At 43.7% G+C, this 17,906-nt stretch overlaps 1 protein-coding gene across 17 annotated transcripts in view; it reads right to left on the bottom strand.

Annotated features, from left to right (window-relative positions):
• The window catches only part of Erc2 (ELKS/RAB6-interacting/CAST family member 2), a 905,605-nt gene that overhangs the window by 172,977 nt on the left and 714,722 nt on the right, over positions 1-17,906 (bottom strand). For all 17 annotated transcript variants that reach the window (XR_013042143.1, XR_013042144.1, XM_076544121.1 and 14 more), the window contains one exon: positions 1,364-1,495. Coding sequence is in view for 15 of the 17 variants with exons in the window: in XM_076544121.1 (XP_076400236.1) it covers positions 1,364-1,495 (132 nt within the window). In the remaining 2 variants the exon portion in view is untranslated. The remainder of the gene's footprint in view (positions 1-1,363; positions 1,496-17,906) is intronic.

Here is a 17,906-nt window from a genome sequence, read left to right as displayed (position 1 = left end):
GGGCAGTGTGCCAAAGGGCAGTAGCTGGGGTGGAGGGGGGGCGATCTCAGATATGCTGGGATGAGCAGGTGTGAGCGTGCGGGGATAGTGGCAAAAACTGAATACATAAAAACCAAACAAAAACAAGGACAAGTAAGGAAGTGACATATAATTAATCTTTCCATTTTCCAGGTCACCAGACTCTGGCGATGTTTCAGAGGGATGCAGTCCATGAACTAGAGCCTTTCTGCAGGTGGCTTTGGAAATCTACAAGTCCTATGAGGAAACCTTCTGCAGTGCTAGGGTCTCTAAGGGTAGATTCTTCAGGGTACAAAGGTTGGGATCTCAATGGTATGTGCTCTATATAACTGGCTCCCCCTGGAGTTTTATCCCTGACAAAACATTCTAAAGACTAGACCTTAACTAACTTGCCTGGGATGCCAGTGACGTGAGGAGAGAGAGGAGAGGCATCTGAAAACAGTTTAAGGAGTAAGTGCCACCTCCCCAAAAACACTGACTCCCTCTCGACACACAGTGAAAATTACAGCGTTTCTTGCCAATATCTGAGATGTTCCAGCTTACACAGATGATTCTGTGCTTTTTCCTAATGCCCCATATCTACTAGAATTTATTGTACAAACTATATTATGATCATATATAACAAAGAAATAGTGAAGGAAGAAAAACTACTAATATTGACTTTTATTGTCCTGGTTATTTGTATTTAATTTCTTAATTCGCATATGAGTCACCTTCAGGAGTTTTAATGCTGGACATTATAGTATTTTCATGTAGTGGATGAGTGTGAACACAGTTGAAAACTGAGGCATTTCTTTTTTGGTTTTTGTTATTTCATCTTTTCACTTGCTTTCTTAGTCATGGGAGAAGACAGGCACCAAAACAAAGACGCCTTGACTTCACTGACTGAAAGGCCAGCGAAATGGATTGCTCCTTTTGGTGTTTTACCTCACCATTGACTTGTACCACTGAGGGATTTTCTAGGAGAGTGCTCAGCAAACTCAAGGTTTCTCTGGTTTCCAAGCTCTGGGAACAGAGTGCTTTCTTTTAAAACTTGCAAAGAGACATTCCAAAGTAACTAGCCATTAGATATGAGCCAGCACTAGGCTGCATATCTATGAAAGAAGAAAGGAGGGGAGGAAAGAAAATGCATAACATAAACAAGAGAAGACAAAACCTTAAAGAGGAAGGAGAAAGGAAAACATTTAGATTCCTTGAGTGATGGAAATAAATACCAAAGCTATTAGTTTCAGTTCAAAGAACGTATCACTTTATGCTGTTTATTATTTCTTGAGGATTATTTATTTTATCTTAAAATATCCAAAGCGTAAGAGGGGTCCTTGAGGTAAGCGGCAATGAAACTGACCTGGTCCGGAGAGGGCCTGTGGTTGGAATGCTGTGACCTCCCAGGAGATCGGTGGTGGTGATGGTGGTGGTGGTGGTAATGGTGATGGTCCTCGTCATAGTTGTCTGCCATCAGCTTCATCCTGTTCTGGGTCTGTGCAGAAGGAGAACCAGGGAAGATTCCGTCAGGAGCTAGACAACAAGCCTGGTAGATAGACACAGCATACACTGACAGCACCTGCAGGGAGGGCTCCCTTCACTTCATTCCAGAAGTCCTCGTCTCTAGGCACACTGGAACCTAATAAAGAAGCTGTGTGCAACATCTGGACATGTCCATGCTCTTTTTAAGGGGTGTGTGTGTGTGGGGGGGTGGACGCATCCTAAGGTACAATCAGAGATCCAGAGGGAGCTAGCAATCGCAAGATGCCCACAGTCACAGCCTACATTCTAGACAAGGTCGGAAGGAAGCCCTGGAAGGAAACTCTGGGGGAGGGCTGTGTGGAGACACAGAACGACACACAACACTCTCAAAGGACAAGGAAGGGAAGTCCGCCCAAGCTGCCAAACGCAGGGACACTGATGGCGATGCTTCACTGCAGTCATGATGGCGATGTCTCCAGGAAGGCTGTCTACGGACATTTAGCTGCCATTGCTCTTTGAGAGGATTGGTGGAAAGCCAGCCCACTGCTCTAGTCACGTGGCGCTTGTCGGAAGGGAGACTGGGAGTCATGGTCAAATCCTGTATTCCTTTATGATGTGGGGCAAGCAACAGCGCAGGGGGAACTAACTTAACAAGGCCACAACAACACAAACAATGCCTGAAGCCCATTGGAAAGGACGGAAGAAATTAGCTAGCCTGGAAAGCCGGAGAGTCTAGATCAAAGGGTAGGATCGCCCAGATTCAAGTGTTGCTCCACCTAACTTGCTGGTTGTGTTGTCCTAAGGTGATTAACTAAGCCTTGACTGCCTTACCTCTAAAATGGGAGGGATCTTTCCTGGGATTGCTGTGAGGGGCAAGTGTCAGTCAAGGACCTTTACTGACATCACTGCTGCCATTGTCTGCTGGAGAACTTTCTCCTTTGAGTACGCTGTGTCCTCTTCCTGCACTTTCTCTCCTTGGCCTTTCCTTCATTCTGATTCCTGACTCACAGGTTTCTGTAGCAGCCTACTCTTGTTTGTCTGTCTTTTATCCCTCCCCCTGTCCCTCCCTCTCTCTCTCCCTTCCTTCCTTCTTCCTCTTTTCTTTTCTTTCTTTTCAGCAGTGCTGGGGATTGAGGCCAGGGCACTATACATACTAAGCATATTTCTGCCCTGGAGCTACTCTCAGCCTCCTCTAGGAGCTTTCCTTGTGCCTAGCCTTGAAGCTTGGTCTGCAGAAGCAGACAACAAGTGGATACTGCTGCAGTGAGTGCTGGAAGGATGAAGGATGCTGCCAGGCTAGACAGGGCTGCATGTCTCTCTTCAATAGGAAAGGTCACCAAGAGTTGAGGACATGGCGTGGGTTGCTATAACAGTCCAAGATGGCGTGGACCACCAGTATTCTCAGAGAGCCAGAAGTTGAGAGTCATCAAGGCTTCCAACCAGTCGGAATTTTACTGTGTACTATATTAATTGTTGAATAGTAAAGAGCATTATGGACCAAAAGTAGTGCATGTGCACAGTATTCTCTCAAAGTACAACTGGGCTTTCAAACTTTCCTTGATGGAATTATTATTGCTGTCATTTGGCAGCCAGTAAAGGAAGACATGGGCTCCAGCCCCAAGAGCCATTTTTTTGACAAAGGGTGTGGACATTTCTGGGTCTTCCAATTTTCAGTCTCCAGGCCCCTTTCCTTGTCTGGCTGCTAGTAGAGAAGGCAAACAGCTGAACAGGTAGAAACAGCTATCCCTTAAGTACTCAGGGTCTGTTAAGCTTTGGAAACACCTCATGTCCCAGCTCAACCTGCCAAAGGATGCCTCATGATTTATTCATTCCATCTTTTAAAATGTGTACAATATTTGCAAGGTCCCAAAGTGAGCATAAAAATGCATGTATATGATTAAAAAAATAAAAATATAAAAAAGACTTAAAAATTAAATTAAAAAAAAACCCAGGCAACCTTTGGCAGCCAATAGCATTTACATTCTTCATTTGTCCACTTAGTGTGTCAGAGGACCCAGTGGACAAGTAAGGCTCTGAGAAAGAGCAGGGTAGTGGAGCCCTTGTGGACAAGATCCTCCTTAGTTCTCCTGCTGTTGGACACGAGATGCTGAAGACCGGGATTCACACCTAAAATCCCAGGATTGCCATGGGGGACTGTACTTTTGAACTCATTGACTAATAAATCTGGAACAGTTTCTTCCAAATAGAATTCTATGAGCCTGGAGGGAGCTATGAGACCCGCGTTGGGGGAGAAGGAAGGGGCAAGCCCAAGAATGAGTGAGCGAGGCTGAATGAACAAATAATAACACTGCTATTGTAAACATCGCGATGCCCTTCTCCTTCAGGGGAGCCCCTGTGACTTTATGAGGTCACTCTCTTACCAGCAACAATCCTAAAGCTCCATACCTTTGAACTGTGTCCCATAAAAGAATGCTCAGGCTAAACAAGATGCTATATGCAGCCCTAAATGTGTCTGCTGAAATGAGGTGTTGGAGAGTAGGCATGTCATGGGATGAAGACTGTAAATGAATGATGTCATCTTTCCAATTTGGTGCTGAAATATAAATAAACCACATTGTTCATATGAATACCAGATCTGGGGGAAATGTACACAGAGCAATCGTGAGCGGAAGAGCCTTCTTTTGATTAGTCTGGGATGAGAGAAGAGTGTGAAACAGAGGTGAAAATTGAGTTCGGTCTGATACTTCAGACTATTTTTATTTATCTTTCTTGTAACATAGCTCTTAAACTGTGACCGATTTCTTACAGCCTGGGTGATCATGTTATGTCCCATAAAACAACTGAGCAATCTGGCTCCTTTCACGTAAATTGGAAATGGACCTCTTTTCATATTACGCCCCCACAATCTACTATTCACCCTCATCCCTGCCCAGTTATATCGTTTTTCTACCACACAAAGAAAAGCCTGGGAGGATAAGACACGCTAAATAATACTCCTTAGTGGTCAACAGAAGAAAACCTGCAGAAAGTTTTTAACAAGGGTTCAAACAAGGATGCCAGTTGTTCAAACTCCATACAGGTTCAGTAGGTGGTCCAAGTGGGATGGCTTGTGTCCCTATAGCCAAAGGATACATGAAAGACCCACCACAAAGGAGCAGGTCTTCAGGGTGGACCTAAATGAAAAGCCAGAAAAATTCATGGGTAGTTGGAGATAGACAACCTTTCTGTCGCATAGCATTTAGGAACATGGGGACTCATTTAGTGATTCACTGGGGTCCCAACTTGTCCCCCTGAAACTCCCATCTCTGGCCACCCATGTTAGACTCTTTTTGCTATATGTGACATCATGATTGCTGAGACAAATCTGAAACTACTAGCCAAGTCAATTTGTTCTCCTTTAAGGAATATTCTATTTCTCAGTAAACTGGACCTAGTGCCTACCTACCCAATTACCTCACTATGAATAAGGAGTGCCTAGGTGTTACAAAGTGCATTTTCTTATGGTTCCCTAGCCTTTGGAAGACCAGGGGACTTTGGAAGGCTTTTACCAGTACCAAAAGTCAACCTGGAAAACAGACTTTATCCATTAACTAAGATCCTTGATGAACACTGTGTGTGTGCAAAGGTGCCAGATACTGTCGCCCCTCAGACGTTTCTGAAGACTTTATCCATGTAGCTTTCAAAACAAGATGAAAACCCTTGAGTGACTAGTAGATGCCACAGCTTAATGACAATATGTAGCTATAAAAGTGTAATATTAAAACTTTACACATAGCTTAGCCAGGTGGCAATAAGGAATGAAGCTTTGATCAGTCATCTGGATGATATTAGCATTAAAACCTACGTAAGTATGGTTTTAAAAAAGAGGGAAAGATGCATACAATAAGATTTGTTACCATGAGAAATGAAGACAATGCTGCACCATGGGAATTATAGCTTTCTTCTCTCAGGCTTTCTTTTTCTCCCTGTTTCCCAGCAGGGGAACTCTAAAACACCCAGAATTGTTCTACATGTCTCTCTCCACCTGATCCAAGCACAGTGGACAATTCCTGTCTACAAGTCAAAGATGGGAAAGCAGTTGACAACAAGAGAATAAGGAAGATGGGTGGGGGCTTTTCAGAATGTCCGTGGAACTTAGATGACAGTGAGTCTTCATTGAGTAGGATCTGGGTTTCAATGATGAGGTCACAGTGGACAATAAAATAAGCAGGAGATGGAGAAGCTATAGGAATCAATAGACAGAGGCTCTGTATAAGGGTAGGAATCAGTGCAGTCAAGTGTCTACTATGGACAACTGCTCAAAAAGTCATTAAGTTTGACCAATGACTGGAATAATTATGTGGCAGCTTAACTGCATGGTTAGCATGTACCTATCAAAACCTTGTTTTGGGGCCCTGGGAAGATAGCTTAGTTGGTAAAGTACTTGCCATGGAGGCATGAGGACCGGAGTTTGACCCCCAGCATACATGTAAAATTCCAGGTGTGGTGGTCCACATTTGTAATCCTAGCCCCAGGGATGCAGAGACAAGAAGCTCTGTAGGGATCTCTGGCCCCCTCATCAACCTGGCTTAATTGGCAATCTCAGATTCTAGGGAGAGACCTTGTCTTAAAATCCAAGGTAGATGGTTCCTGAGGAACAGTATCCAAGTTGACCTCTGATTTCTAAAATTACATGCACACATGAGCAGGCATAGATACCTACATCTCCACACCTCTAACACACACACACACACACACACACACACACACACACATACACACACACACACACATACACACACACACACACACACACACACACACACACACACACACACACACACAAAGTTCACTTGGCAATGAAAGAGAGCTCCTAAGTCCATAATTGTTCATCTAGTGTATGGAGGAAAAGGTAAAAAACATCCAGGTTTGTGGTCCCAGGGTCTGACAGTAGTAACTTGAAGAGTAAGGCCCCAGGCCAGCTGCAGAAGCCAAAGCAAGGGTAAATAAAACATGGGGAATTAGGGCTGACTATAGCCCAGTGTGGCAAGCGAAATGGGAGTGAGGGATGGCTTAAATGAATAACCAGAGGCAGGAAATATTCCCCCACAGCTAAAGGCAGGGGCATCAAGCTAGGCTCCTTTGCAGCTATGAGTTGAAAGTTGGCTTGGCTATGAGTATAAGGTGACAAGGATGGACAGATGCCACAGCCAACTGGCCTACTCATGATCTTGAACAAAAAATGCAGCTCAAGCTATGCTATGTGGATGCTCCTTTCCTCGTTCCTTCATTATACATGGAAGAAGCAGAAAAACCATTTGAACTAACCACTCACCTTCCTACCTCAGAAGGACTTATCAGTTTGGGGCATAAAGGGAGGGATTTAGGATGGAATCGCAGCCATATGCTCACGGATGTCAAACTGTGACACCTCTGGGGAAATGGGCCAGGGTCTTGGCATCTGTTTACAAATATGGACTGACCTTTGCTCTCTTCTACTCTCACTTCCCCATTCTGCTATCACACATTTTTTTGTTATTACTTCCCTTGAAATGCAACAAATTCTTGTCATAATTTTTGTTTTCCCAGAAATCCCAGATAAAGTCCTCACTGGATCATCCCCAGGTGCATACCTTCCTTTCGTATGGGGTTAATATTCCCAAGACCACTCATCTCCCTTCTACAGATACTGCAGGCTTCTCACTATCTTGAATGACAGCTGTCATATTCTCTGGAGAAGCAGCACCTGCCCGGCATTCAGTTTGTTTCTATCAGATATTCCCCGTTAGTCGCAGAGTGAATCAGTTCCGAAAGGCTCAGCTCTTGCCTCTCAGAATGGGTGAGCATGGGAAGTGGGTCTTCAGCACCACAGGCAGATGCTGACTCCTGTCCTGGTTCCTTCAGAAAGCAGAACTTGCAACTTTGTAGTTTCTCTCTCTTTCTTTTTCCTGTCTCTCCTGCTAAGGAGGAAGACTACTCTCTCAAGCAGCTTCCCGCTGCCATCTTAGGCAGCTGGGGAATGAATTCTCTGGAGGGTCGTGGATAAGGATTAGAGTCAGTATCTTCTCAGTCCTGCTCCAGCCAGCACAGCTTACTGAGGATGGGGTGGTGACTGACAGGAAGAGAACTCTACCCTCTGCCCATAGTAGGGGGCATGAGCTCCCTAACAGTGTTAGGAAGAGTGTGGCCATCTTAAGAGCGAGCCACTTGCCAGCGCTGATAGTTATCGCTCTGCTTGCCTGGTCCTCGCTGTGTCAGGAACGGAGGGTGCTCCGCTGTGCCATCTCAGTCACATGGCACAGCAGCCCTGTGACACAGGCTGCGGTGGAGGGCTACTTTAATAGGGACAGAAGCCCACGACAATGAAAAGCTGGGTCGATGTGTCCCTGACTACTAACCCTTTGAGGGGATTATCATCCTGGCTTACCTGGGGAGGAAACTGAGACACAGACACTGCAGCCCGAATAACTGGGGCCGTAGCATTCTTGTGGGACCCCTGTCTACCACGACTTGGATCTTTGTAGACTGGCTCCATGATAAAAAAGAAAAAAAAAAAATAACAAGATTGGTCTGGAAATGAGCTGGGACTCTGGATAGACTCCAGCCAGAGCATAAAAGAGAAGCAGCAGCGCACAGGAGTTTAAAGTTCCTGGTGAGAAGGATGGAATCCACAAAGTCTCGACTGAGGTTCAAAGGAGTGTCCTGTTGCTGCCTAACCCTACTGTAAACTCACAAGTCATCCTCTGCAATCCTCAAGGTTCAAAGGAGCCTGTGCTGTTCACTAGCTCCGGTGTGAACCCACCTCCCCTCCCTTTACAGTCCGCACTGCCCCTCACGGCTTCGACCAACTCCAGAGCTGTGGAGCTGGCTAGCGACTGCAGACTACCAAGGAATTTCTAACATCCTGAGTACTGGGGCCTGCAGTAGTGGAGTGGTGGGGGAGGGGGAGGCCCTAGAAGTTTCCACCATCAAGCTACTAGGCTAAGCGCAGGTCTGTTTAATTAAGTAGTGGGCAGCACATGCTATACTTAGCCTTTAAACACTTGTAAAGTCCTCTTCATTCATTTATCTTACTTGTCACTGACAAGCTCCTCAAGGACTGTAACAGTATGCAGAGCATGAAGAGTCTGGGTAAACAACACATATTTTATGTGGAATCTAAACTGTTTCAACCCAGAGAGTCAATAGAGGGTCTCAGAAAAAGCCCGGACTCCTCTACTGAACTGGGAAAGGGCTCTGTGCCTGGTCTGTTTGGAGCTTCTCGACAAAGCTGACTTTGAGATCAAACCTCATTTAAAAAAAAAAACAAAACTGAAGATAAAAAAGAGAGACAACAATTGGAAAGAATGAAGGACAGGGGAGGGGGGAGAATGGAAGAGAAGTGAGAGATGGAAGGGAAGACGGAAGCAGGGGGCATAGGGTACAGGAGGTACTAAGGGAAGGAAAGGAAGAGAGTGGGGGAGGGAGGGAGAAGAAAAGTAGTGAATGAAAGAAAGGAGGCGGGAAGAAAACGGTAACGGTATTTTTGAGTTTTATCACTTAGATGAAATTTGTACCAGCGAGGAAGGTTGAGATCTTCATTTGGTGCATAACTCAACCAATATTTGTCCTCCATGGCTGAGATCTGCCCCACCAAATCATCTCTACCTGTGAGGAAAGTAAAAGGAAGTCCTTAGGGCCGGGAAGCAGCCAGGCCAGCGGCTCTGATGATAGGAGCCCTCGAGGCTGAGGAACCTGAAGCAGCTGAGGAAGGGACCGAGAAAGTAGATAAGCGAGAGAGATGCAGAGAAAGGAACAGGCACCCACAGAGACGTCACAGAAGAGTCACAGGGAGTAAAGGACCCTCCAATAATGACGTGTTTACTTTAAAATGCACTACAGTAAATTATAGCACACACCCCAGAAAGAGCATCTAAAGAAAGTACATCTTTGGACTCAAGACACACAGAAAGGGGTCCTCAAAGTGACTGACACTTGAGAAACTACTCTCAGAATGAAAGAGTAAGGTGACAGCAGATGGTCCCGGCTGCTGACAGTAGAGACTGGACGTTCAGGGCAGCCCAGGGAAGATGAACATTCCAGAAGAACTGCTCTGTGGCAGAGGAAAGTTCTTCCACAGAGGCTCTGATGCTTGTGCAGAACAGGGAACCAACACCCTCTGATCTGCTCTCTGACAGTGGCCAGCAGAAAGGTGAAAACCCAGGACCCTCTCTGCACATCAACCCTTCAAAACAAAGTAAGGATAACGCAGGGAGAGAAGGACCTGTGAGCAAGGCCGTGCACACATGCAGTGGGGCTGCTGGCCACGCTGAGCACAGCCTGAGCCAGGCAGAGAGCTTGATGAGGCAGGAGGGGAAGGCTGGCAGGGGCCAAGGGAACCTGGCAGCCAGGAAAGAGAGAGAATCACAGCAAGAGATGGCTAGCGCCCTGGACAGGGAACAAATCACTCTCCCCAGCTGGTCTCCAACTTGGGTAAGACAAGTGGAAGAAATATAAACATACTCATCCATTTTCCAATTGGTCAGAAAACAAATGGGAAGAGAGAATTCACAGCCAGTGTCCCAAACACCAAATCTCTGAAACCTTCCCTGGGGCCTTTCTCTTCCCCTGGTGGCTAGCTACCTATGCATCCCTTTTTTCTGTTGAACTACAATATCCTTGCTGGCTTTATATGGCACACTCTGAAGCCACCCTGACCAGGACTGATTTAGTCCTCAGTGGAGGGAGAGTCTGAGTCAGATACTCCACTCAGGATGGGGTTTCACTGGCCCCTTACAAGTAAGACAGCCCATCACGCAGGTCTCACAGGCTCCTCCTGGATAACATCCCTCCAGCACACACACACATGGAATCTCATCCATAGCAATCACACCTCCTCCTTTATTGCTTACCACTCTGAACCAGAGGCAAGGCCCAGCCTGTGAATCTGACAGAAATCCAACTTCCGGAAGGGATGAAATGACGTTATACTCCCATCATGTTCATTTTTTTTCATCAACGTATTAGATTACATTCATCAAATAGGTACATTAAAAAAAAACCCTTCTCTTAGTCATCTTTAGAACAGAACCCCCAAATCCTTCCTATACTCCTGCAATGGGAATAGCACAAGCACAAAGCTTGAACCTACACAAAAATAGATACTCAAGTACATACATGATAGATATACGCTCGCAGACGTAGGGAAAGCTGACTGGGGAATGAGAGAGATCTTCCTGAAGAGTCTAGAAAATTTTAGGTTCTCAAATCTTTTCCCTGTCACTGAGGACTTTCCAGAATATAGGTTCATGAAGTCTTAGTGACAGGCTTTTCTTACTTTTAAGTAAGAAACTCTGAAGTAAGTTCACCATGGTACAGAGGAGAGGCTGAGGCTTCTAGATGATGAAGGAAAAGCCATCCCTGGCAGAATCAGAACTGAGCCAAAGACTCTTCTCTGTTGGCCCTGCATAGCTTCTATCTGCCTTCCTACTGCTCTGCAAGTGAGGACAAGCCCACCCTGCCTAAAGCCTCTAATACCACAGGCCCACTTCAAGACACAGCTGTGTGTTCTGAGTACTACAGTATGAATTCCGATTCCATTCCCACAGTCTAGGCAGTATTAAACACCCAGTCACTTTAATTTGGATAGTTACAGACAGGCTAAAGAATTTTTCTTTATCTTTCAAATAGTAGCCTTAGCTCTCTCACTGCATTATTGATTTAGTTTTATAACTGTCCTCTTTGTTAACACCCATAAGTTTTTATATTACACAAGTCGCAAGCTAGTAACAAACTAAGCAGGGTCAGAAGCTCATTACAAAAAGGAGATGAAAGGTCTCCAGACTATACGGTACAGAACAACAGAGCAGGATACCTGACATCTTCTGGCCTCTGCATGCTTGCACACTGGCATAAGCATGTGTACTCACATGTATATCCCACACACATTTAAATACATCCAATAATTGATTAAAACAAATGTTCCCTATGCCTTTATGGTCCCCATTACGCTGGGGACTCTGGGAGGCCAGACATTTTCATTTTTTGTCCAAGGAGATAACCCCCAAATCCTAGAGTATTGGCTGCTATGTAGTAGACATATAGTAAATACTGACAGAATGAATCGCTTGTGGACATTTGGATGGTTTTCAGCTTTTCTTTTGCCAGTAATGCTTCAAAGAATACTTTGGCAAGGGAACAGCTTGCCTACTGACATGAGTTTGTTCTCAACAAGGATGGATGCTTCAACATACCACAGCTGTTTCCATAATACACTAGGAAAAGAGAGATTCGAGTGATATCCCTGGAATAGAATATAAACATTTTAACTTTGGAAAGATATCACCAAATTCAACATCCAGTCTGTACCTCTTTCCTTGAACTGTGCTTACATGAACTTTCTTCAAACCCTTTAATCTTCAAATATCTTGTAGGTGAGAAAGTGTCCCGCAGGTATATTTCCCTAATTATAATTTAAGCTGAGAATCTTCTGATTCACTTAGAGGCTGTTACTATTTTATTGGTGAGAAGACTCCTTTTCATGTTCATTTTCCACTTTGGGGTCATTTGGAGGAGACTTTCTTATTTGTGATGAGAAGAATTTTCTGTTAAAGACATTAGTGGGGACTGGTTTTTGAAAGAGCAGAACAGAAGTAAGGTGGGTTAGACATTCAGGGTCCTGCAAGAGAAGCAAGGTCTGAGGATGGCCATCTCTGATCACTGGGGCCCATCAGGGTCTGAGAGGTTCACTTGTGAAGGACAGAATCAGGCAAGCATGACTAGCTGGTGAGCCAGGATGCCATCAGCCCCTCTTCCTTCATGCCATGCCCAGGATGGGTGGTAGTTACTGGTAGACTATTAGGAGTGTTAGCATCATCAGTCCATATAGTACTTCTCGGAAAAAGACATTTAGGTTCTGATGAAGTCTAGTTCACTGATGGGAGTGTCTTGTCCATGTAAATGCCACCCACTACATCTGCATTGGGGAAAAGAACATAGTACAAACTTTTCCCTAGATGGGACTTCTATTTGTAGTGGCCTCTGGACAGTAACCTAGTCCTTACACATGGCCACTAGAGATGGGAAACTCAGCACACCCTAAGCGACAATGATTAAATGATTTAAATATGCTATCTCCTGCCCTTGTGCTTACTTGAGAGTTTTGTAGCTTCATTTTCAGGCAGTTGTCCCACTTCTGCATTTTTTCAGTTTAGGGGGAGAACTTGGCTCTTCAGATATGTGAACACAGTTATTTTACGTATCTCTGCTCTAGCCTCCTCATTCGCAACCCTCTGTACCAGCCATGCCTCTCCCCCAGTCCCCTCTGTACTCTTACACACACGAGGTCACTATTAGGCCAGAGGAACTCATGGAATAGTTTCCAGAATATGACCTGAACTTAAGTCTTTACACATGTCCTCACAGGTACTAAACACTGCTTAAAGACAGTTAATACACCAGTAAGGTCCATTGATTATGTTTTAAAAAGCATTGGTGGTGCAAATGTTCATAATGCTAAATATTCACAACTCACTAAACTTTCATCCTGATTACAGTTTCCTTGCCAATCCTTCGGCGCACGCGCGCGCGCGCACACACACACACACACACAATTTAATACTAGGTATAAACTATATTTTAACTGATTATTTGTTACACTTACCCAAACTAGATTTGGGTCTACATCTCCATCCTGCTGATGCATTTCTCAACTGTGATTGTATCTGCTATTGTTTCACTAACCTCTACAATTTTGAGGCACCCCACTTTCAAACGCAATGTTTTCAGAGGCCGGATATAATTAATTCCATGTGCATGCTGGAAAGTCAGTGCCAACCCTTCTAATCATCTCTCTGTAGAGGTGACAGTGTTCCCTTAGCTAATCTGAGAAAGGAAACTTCTCAATCAGCTGTGAACCCATCCTTCAGTCCTTTCTCAAACTAGTTAGGAGAAAAGAGAAAAGAAAACATGCATGAATTTGTCTAGATGAAATCCTGGTACATTGTGTCTACAGCAGTCCCTTGGCCTGACTCTCTACTGAACTTATCAGAAAAACAAAGTAACTTTAGCCTTATTAATCTTAGAAACAGTGGAATCTAAGTGATGGCTGATTTTATTCCAAGTGTCATACATCTTCAATTTAATAACTTATTTTAGAACGTGGACATGGTTCAATATTGAACCTACACCACTTTATGTAAGTGACATTTGCCTTTGATATATTAGAGGTAAATTTCTAGGAACAGGCAAATTTAGAAAAAATGCTAAGAACGGGGAGAATCCATTTCCATCTTTAGTTTTGTGGTGCTTTATCTGCTGCTGGCAGGATTGTGAACTGGCACAAATGTTCTCAAGGGCAATAGGGGACAGTTAATCAATACTGGAGCTATGGACACTATAGGAGGCTCTGAGTCTCCTGAAAAGAAAGTTGGACAGGTACTCAGGTGGCAGTGGTGATAAAGGGATGTCACTGATGTTAACTGATCAGAACTTATTTTAGCAAACTAATGAATATACACTATTCTACAATGGAATACGAACAAACCCTCTGAGAGAATGGCATATATTTACACTTACTAAAAGGAAAATATAACATAGAATTGAACAGAAAGAAAATCAAATCAGATTTTCAAATAACCTGTTCATAGCAAATAATATATAAATGCCTATACATAAATGTATATGTGGGTTTTTCAGCCACATATGAAAAGGATCGACAACAGCGAGCATAAAATACTGATAATCATAGCTAGATACTTAGATTTCAAGATTATTTTCCCTCCTTTCTTCTCTTCGATAAGATGTGAATATTTAATGCATGTCATGGAATCAACCACAAAAATCACAATGATTTCTCTATATCAGACACAAAACGGATGAGATAGAAATTATTCCTTGGATTACGGAATGTGATGGAAATCATTCTAGTTCTGAGGAAGGGACAGAAGTTTGGCTTCCAGGGAGAGATGGAGGAGCTTAACTTTAGGGGACTCAGGCTCCTGCCATCCTGTTTTAGTGAACTAAGACAATCCAGAATTAAGTGGAGGACCCCGACTAACTGTCCATAGCCCTTCCATTTCACCCTTGTTTCCTGCCCCCCTTCAAATGCTGATGTCTCTTAGCAACCAGCATCAGCAATGTTTTTCTAGTTTAGTAAAATATGGTGACTTCCTCCTCCAGGAGGTCTCAGTTAGAAATCTGGCCCCTTTTAAATACTAAGGAATTCATACTTCACAACTGTAAGGAGAGGCATAGCTGGGATGTGCACACACAGCTGGATAGAAAGGGAAATGTTCCCAAGTCCCTGTCAGGCTCTGGACCAAGTCTCCAATGCCAAATTCAAATCCCCCCTCCCCCCAAGAGCTCAGAGGACTTCAGCTGGATCAAGTCACTGTTCATCTGAATTCAGCCAGTGATTGGGAGTCTCTCTTTGTTGGGTCTTTTCAAGTGGAAAGCACAGCTCCAAGTTCGGGAAGTGTCCTGAGTACAGACAGCACTATAGTAATGTATAGGGTAAAGTCATGCAAGAAATATTTGTCTCATTCCCACACAGCCAACTGGGTAATTATATAGGAGCTTGGACATTAAGGACCCAGACATAAAGGGCTGGGTTAAAAGTATAATTAAAGCTCAGAAGCAGCATGTGCCTGGGGACATTATACTACACAACAACAAAGAAAGAACACACAAAATCAAGTAGTGCATTGGGTTCCCCTTTACTATTTTTTTGGGGGAAAAAGTCACATTAAAGAATAATGTACCATAATGACTATTCAGGAGCAGACAGGAGTTGGAAAATGTTAATAAACTAGGTCTTTAGTTCTCCAGCATTTTAAGGTTAATGGATCAAGGTTCTCTCTAACTCTGAACCTTTATGGGACACTTTATTTGACATTTGTGCTACAGAGCAAAACCCTTTGGATACCCGCATCCTATAACCATATAACTAAAGGAAGCTATTATTTTTTCTTGGGGTGACTGGGTGGAGATGCCTTAACAAAAGAGCCAAACCATACCCAACTGACTTCTATAAAGTTTATACACGATGAGAACATGGGCGGTGCCCAAGATTCAACAAGCTCTCATGAGCTGAAATGACCCTCATATCTCATCTCAGGAGACATTTTATCATTAATTGAAAATTCTGGTTCCAAGCTTGCATTGTGTTGACAGTTTTCACATCACACTCTCGCTTGAGAGAGCATAGTGATTCCCTATTGTCTTGTGCATCAGCTAGAAATGGCTCAGTTTGCTGGGCAGGGCCAATCTCTCACTAAACTATCTCCTCCCAGCTTCCTCCACAGAAACTCTCCCGAAGATGGTCTGTCTCTAATTGCAAGCATACACAGAATTAGCTCTACCCTGGGGCTTCCCTGGTCTGGAAGAGCCCCTCTCTACAAAACCAGACTCTTCAACTTGATCATAGCTGGGCTCAAGATGTATTCCATTTGAAAATTCCTCTAACTAGGAATATCTGATGAGCTAAGAGATCCAATCAAGGGGCCAGAAGTCCTCAGCCTAAGCTACTTTGTTAGTTATGGAGCCTACCAGTTACCGACCCTTCGGTTCAATTCTGACTGTGACTATTCTTTATCTATCTGTATATGAGGTACCACATAGAACCCTTGAGAAGCTGAAGTTTAAAACCACTGTGCTGGGTAAGTCTCTCTCTTCCCTGTCCAGTTCTCAAACTTCCTCCTTAGCAATGCCTCTCTGTGGGTGTGATGCTTCCTTATTGATAAAGACCTTGGGGCTGAAAACTGGCATGAGCATGCACTATCTCTGCCCTGGATAAATGCATGGCTATTTCTGCTTAGTTTGTTGTAGAATTAATTTAATTCTTTTGCATTTCATTAGTATAAAGATCTGACATCCTAAGCCAGGCGGAGGTGGTACACGCCTTTAATCCCAGCACTCTAGAGGCAGAGCCAGGTAGATCTCTGTCAGTTTGAGGCCAGCCTGGTCTACAAAGCAAGATCCAGGACAGGTACCAAAACTACACAGAGAAACACTGTCTCGAAAAAAAACAAAAACAACAACAACAAAAACTCTGACGTCCTAATATCCCACTAAAATTCGAAGACAATGTTATATTCAACTGAAAATGAAGCTTTTGCTGTTCTTTGCTTTCTTTGAGCTTAATTATAAATAAATCATAATGAATGAACAAAAACACAAATAAGAACCAAGACTCTACTTCTGATATCTCTAGGTGAGAGTCATAATCCACAAATCTATCAGCAGGTCATGCAGAGAGGGGAAGAGGTGTTGTGTTTTCTTATTCTTATCTGGGTACTAGGGAAACTTCGAAAATAATTTGGTTCTACACACAATGCACAGGAACTGTTTTTGTCTTTGTTAAATTCCATTTTTAGGTGGAGATAGGATAATTTAGGGTTCTGTTCTTGGGAAAAGCTGAAGAACAGCTAAAAGGCCATATATGACCACTCTTCCAACAAGCACCCAAGGAATGAAAAATAAAAGTCTACAAAGCAGTTGTGTTGAAGCAAAGTGTAAATTGTGATCATGACTACAACAATCCCATTTAAATAATTTCGCACCCATAATACCAAGCAATTCAATAATCCCAAGCCCAGACAGAGCTATCAAATTCGATGGATTCCAGTGCCTTATGAGTGACTGACCACCAAACTATGTGAGATGCTGATCAAAGAAAAGGAGAGGGATAATTGCTTCCGACCCAAGCCATTTAAAATGCTCTACAGTGGTTTTCAGCATGCAATAGTCTGGGGCCAAAAGAGGAGAACCTATTTCCAAGCATAGTTTCTGGATTCAACAGTAGAAGTGGGAACAAAACCATAGGATGTGCCCGAGGTGGTGCCTAAGCAGACCTGGTTCAGGAGTGTGGAATCCCTGGCTCACATCCAGCTTCTGGCCCTTTCCTTGGAAGAAGTAAAGGCCAATGTCAGTAGGCTGTTCTGCCTGATCCTGGGTGCCTTCCTCTGTACTCAGTGGAGTTGCCAGTAAATGGGTTTGTTGCACAGCATTCTGACACTTTGCTCAGAGAAGTCTTAGCTTGCTGCTTCTTCCACTCCCTTGGTCTTGGTCACAACATGAATATTTTCTCATCAGCATGGTTTAGGATTGGGTTTTTTTTTTTTTAAAGTGGGAAGAAATTTCAAAACTTAGATATTCTGGTTCGTTTCAAGGAATATGTTCTCAGCTACAGCCTGATACTTTCCTCCTGTGGGGGTGAGCCATAGTTGGCTGTGATTCATCAGTTTCCACCAGTTAACAATAAAAAATTATGTCCCATTCTAAAGAAACAAGAGAAAAATTATAGTGGAGTTGTGTATTTCCTTTCCTGTCCCCAAAGAGAATCTGAAGAATGGATTCAATATGCCAAATTAAGCCATGAGAACGTATCCATATCTAATAGGGGTTAGCAAATGTTACAGCATTGAACGTGGCTTTGAAATAATTTATATTCCAACTTCTAAGGCCCTGGGTTCAGCATTGTCTTGTTCCAGTTCTGACACGAGGGC

Source organism: Peromyscus maniculatus, chromosome 9 (assembly GCF_049852395.1).
Source record: "Peromyscus maniculatus bairdii isolate BWxNUB_F1_BW_parent chromosome 9, HU_Pman_BW_mat_3.1, whole genome shotgun sequence".
NCBI classification, from domain to species: domain Eukaryota; kingdom Metazoa; phylum Chordata; class Mammalia; order Rodentia; family Cricetidae; genus Peromyscus; species Peromyscus maniculatus.
Note: the sequence above shows the minus strand (reverse complement) of the source record. Positions and strands in the feature narration are given on the sequence as shown.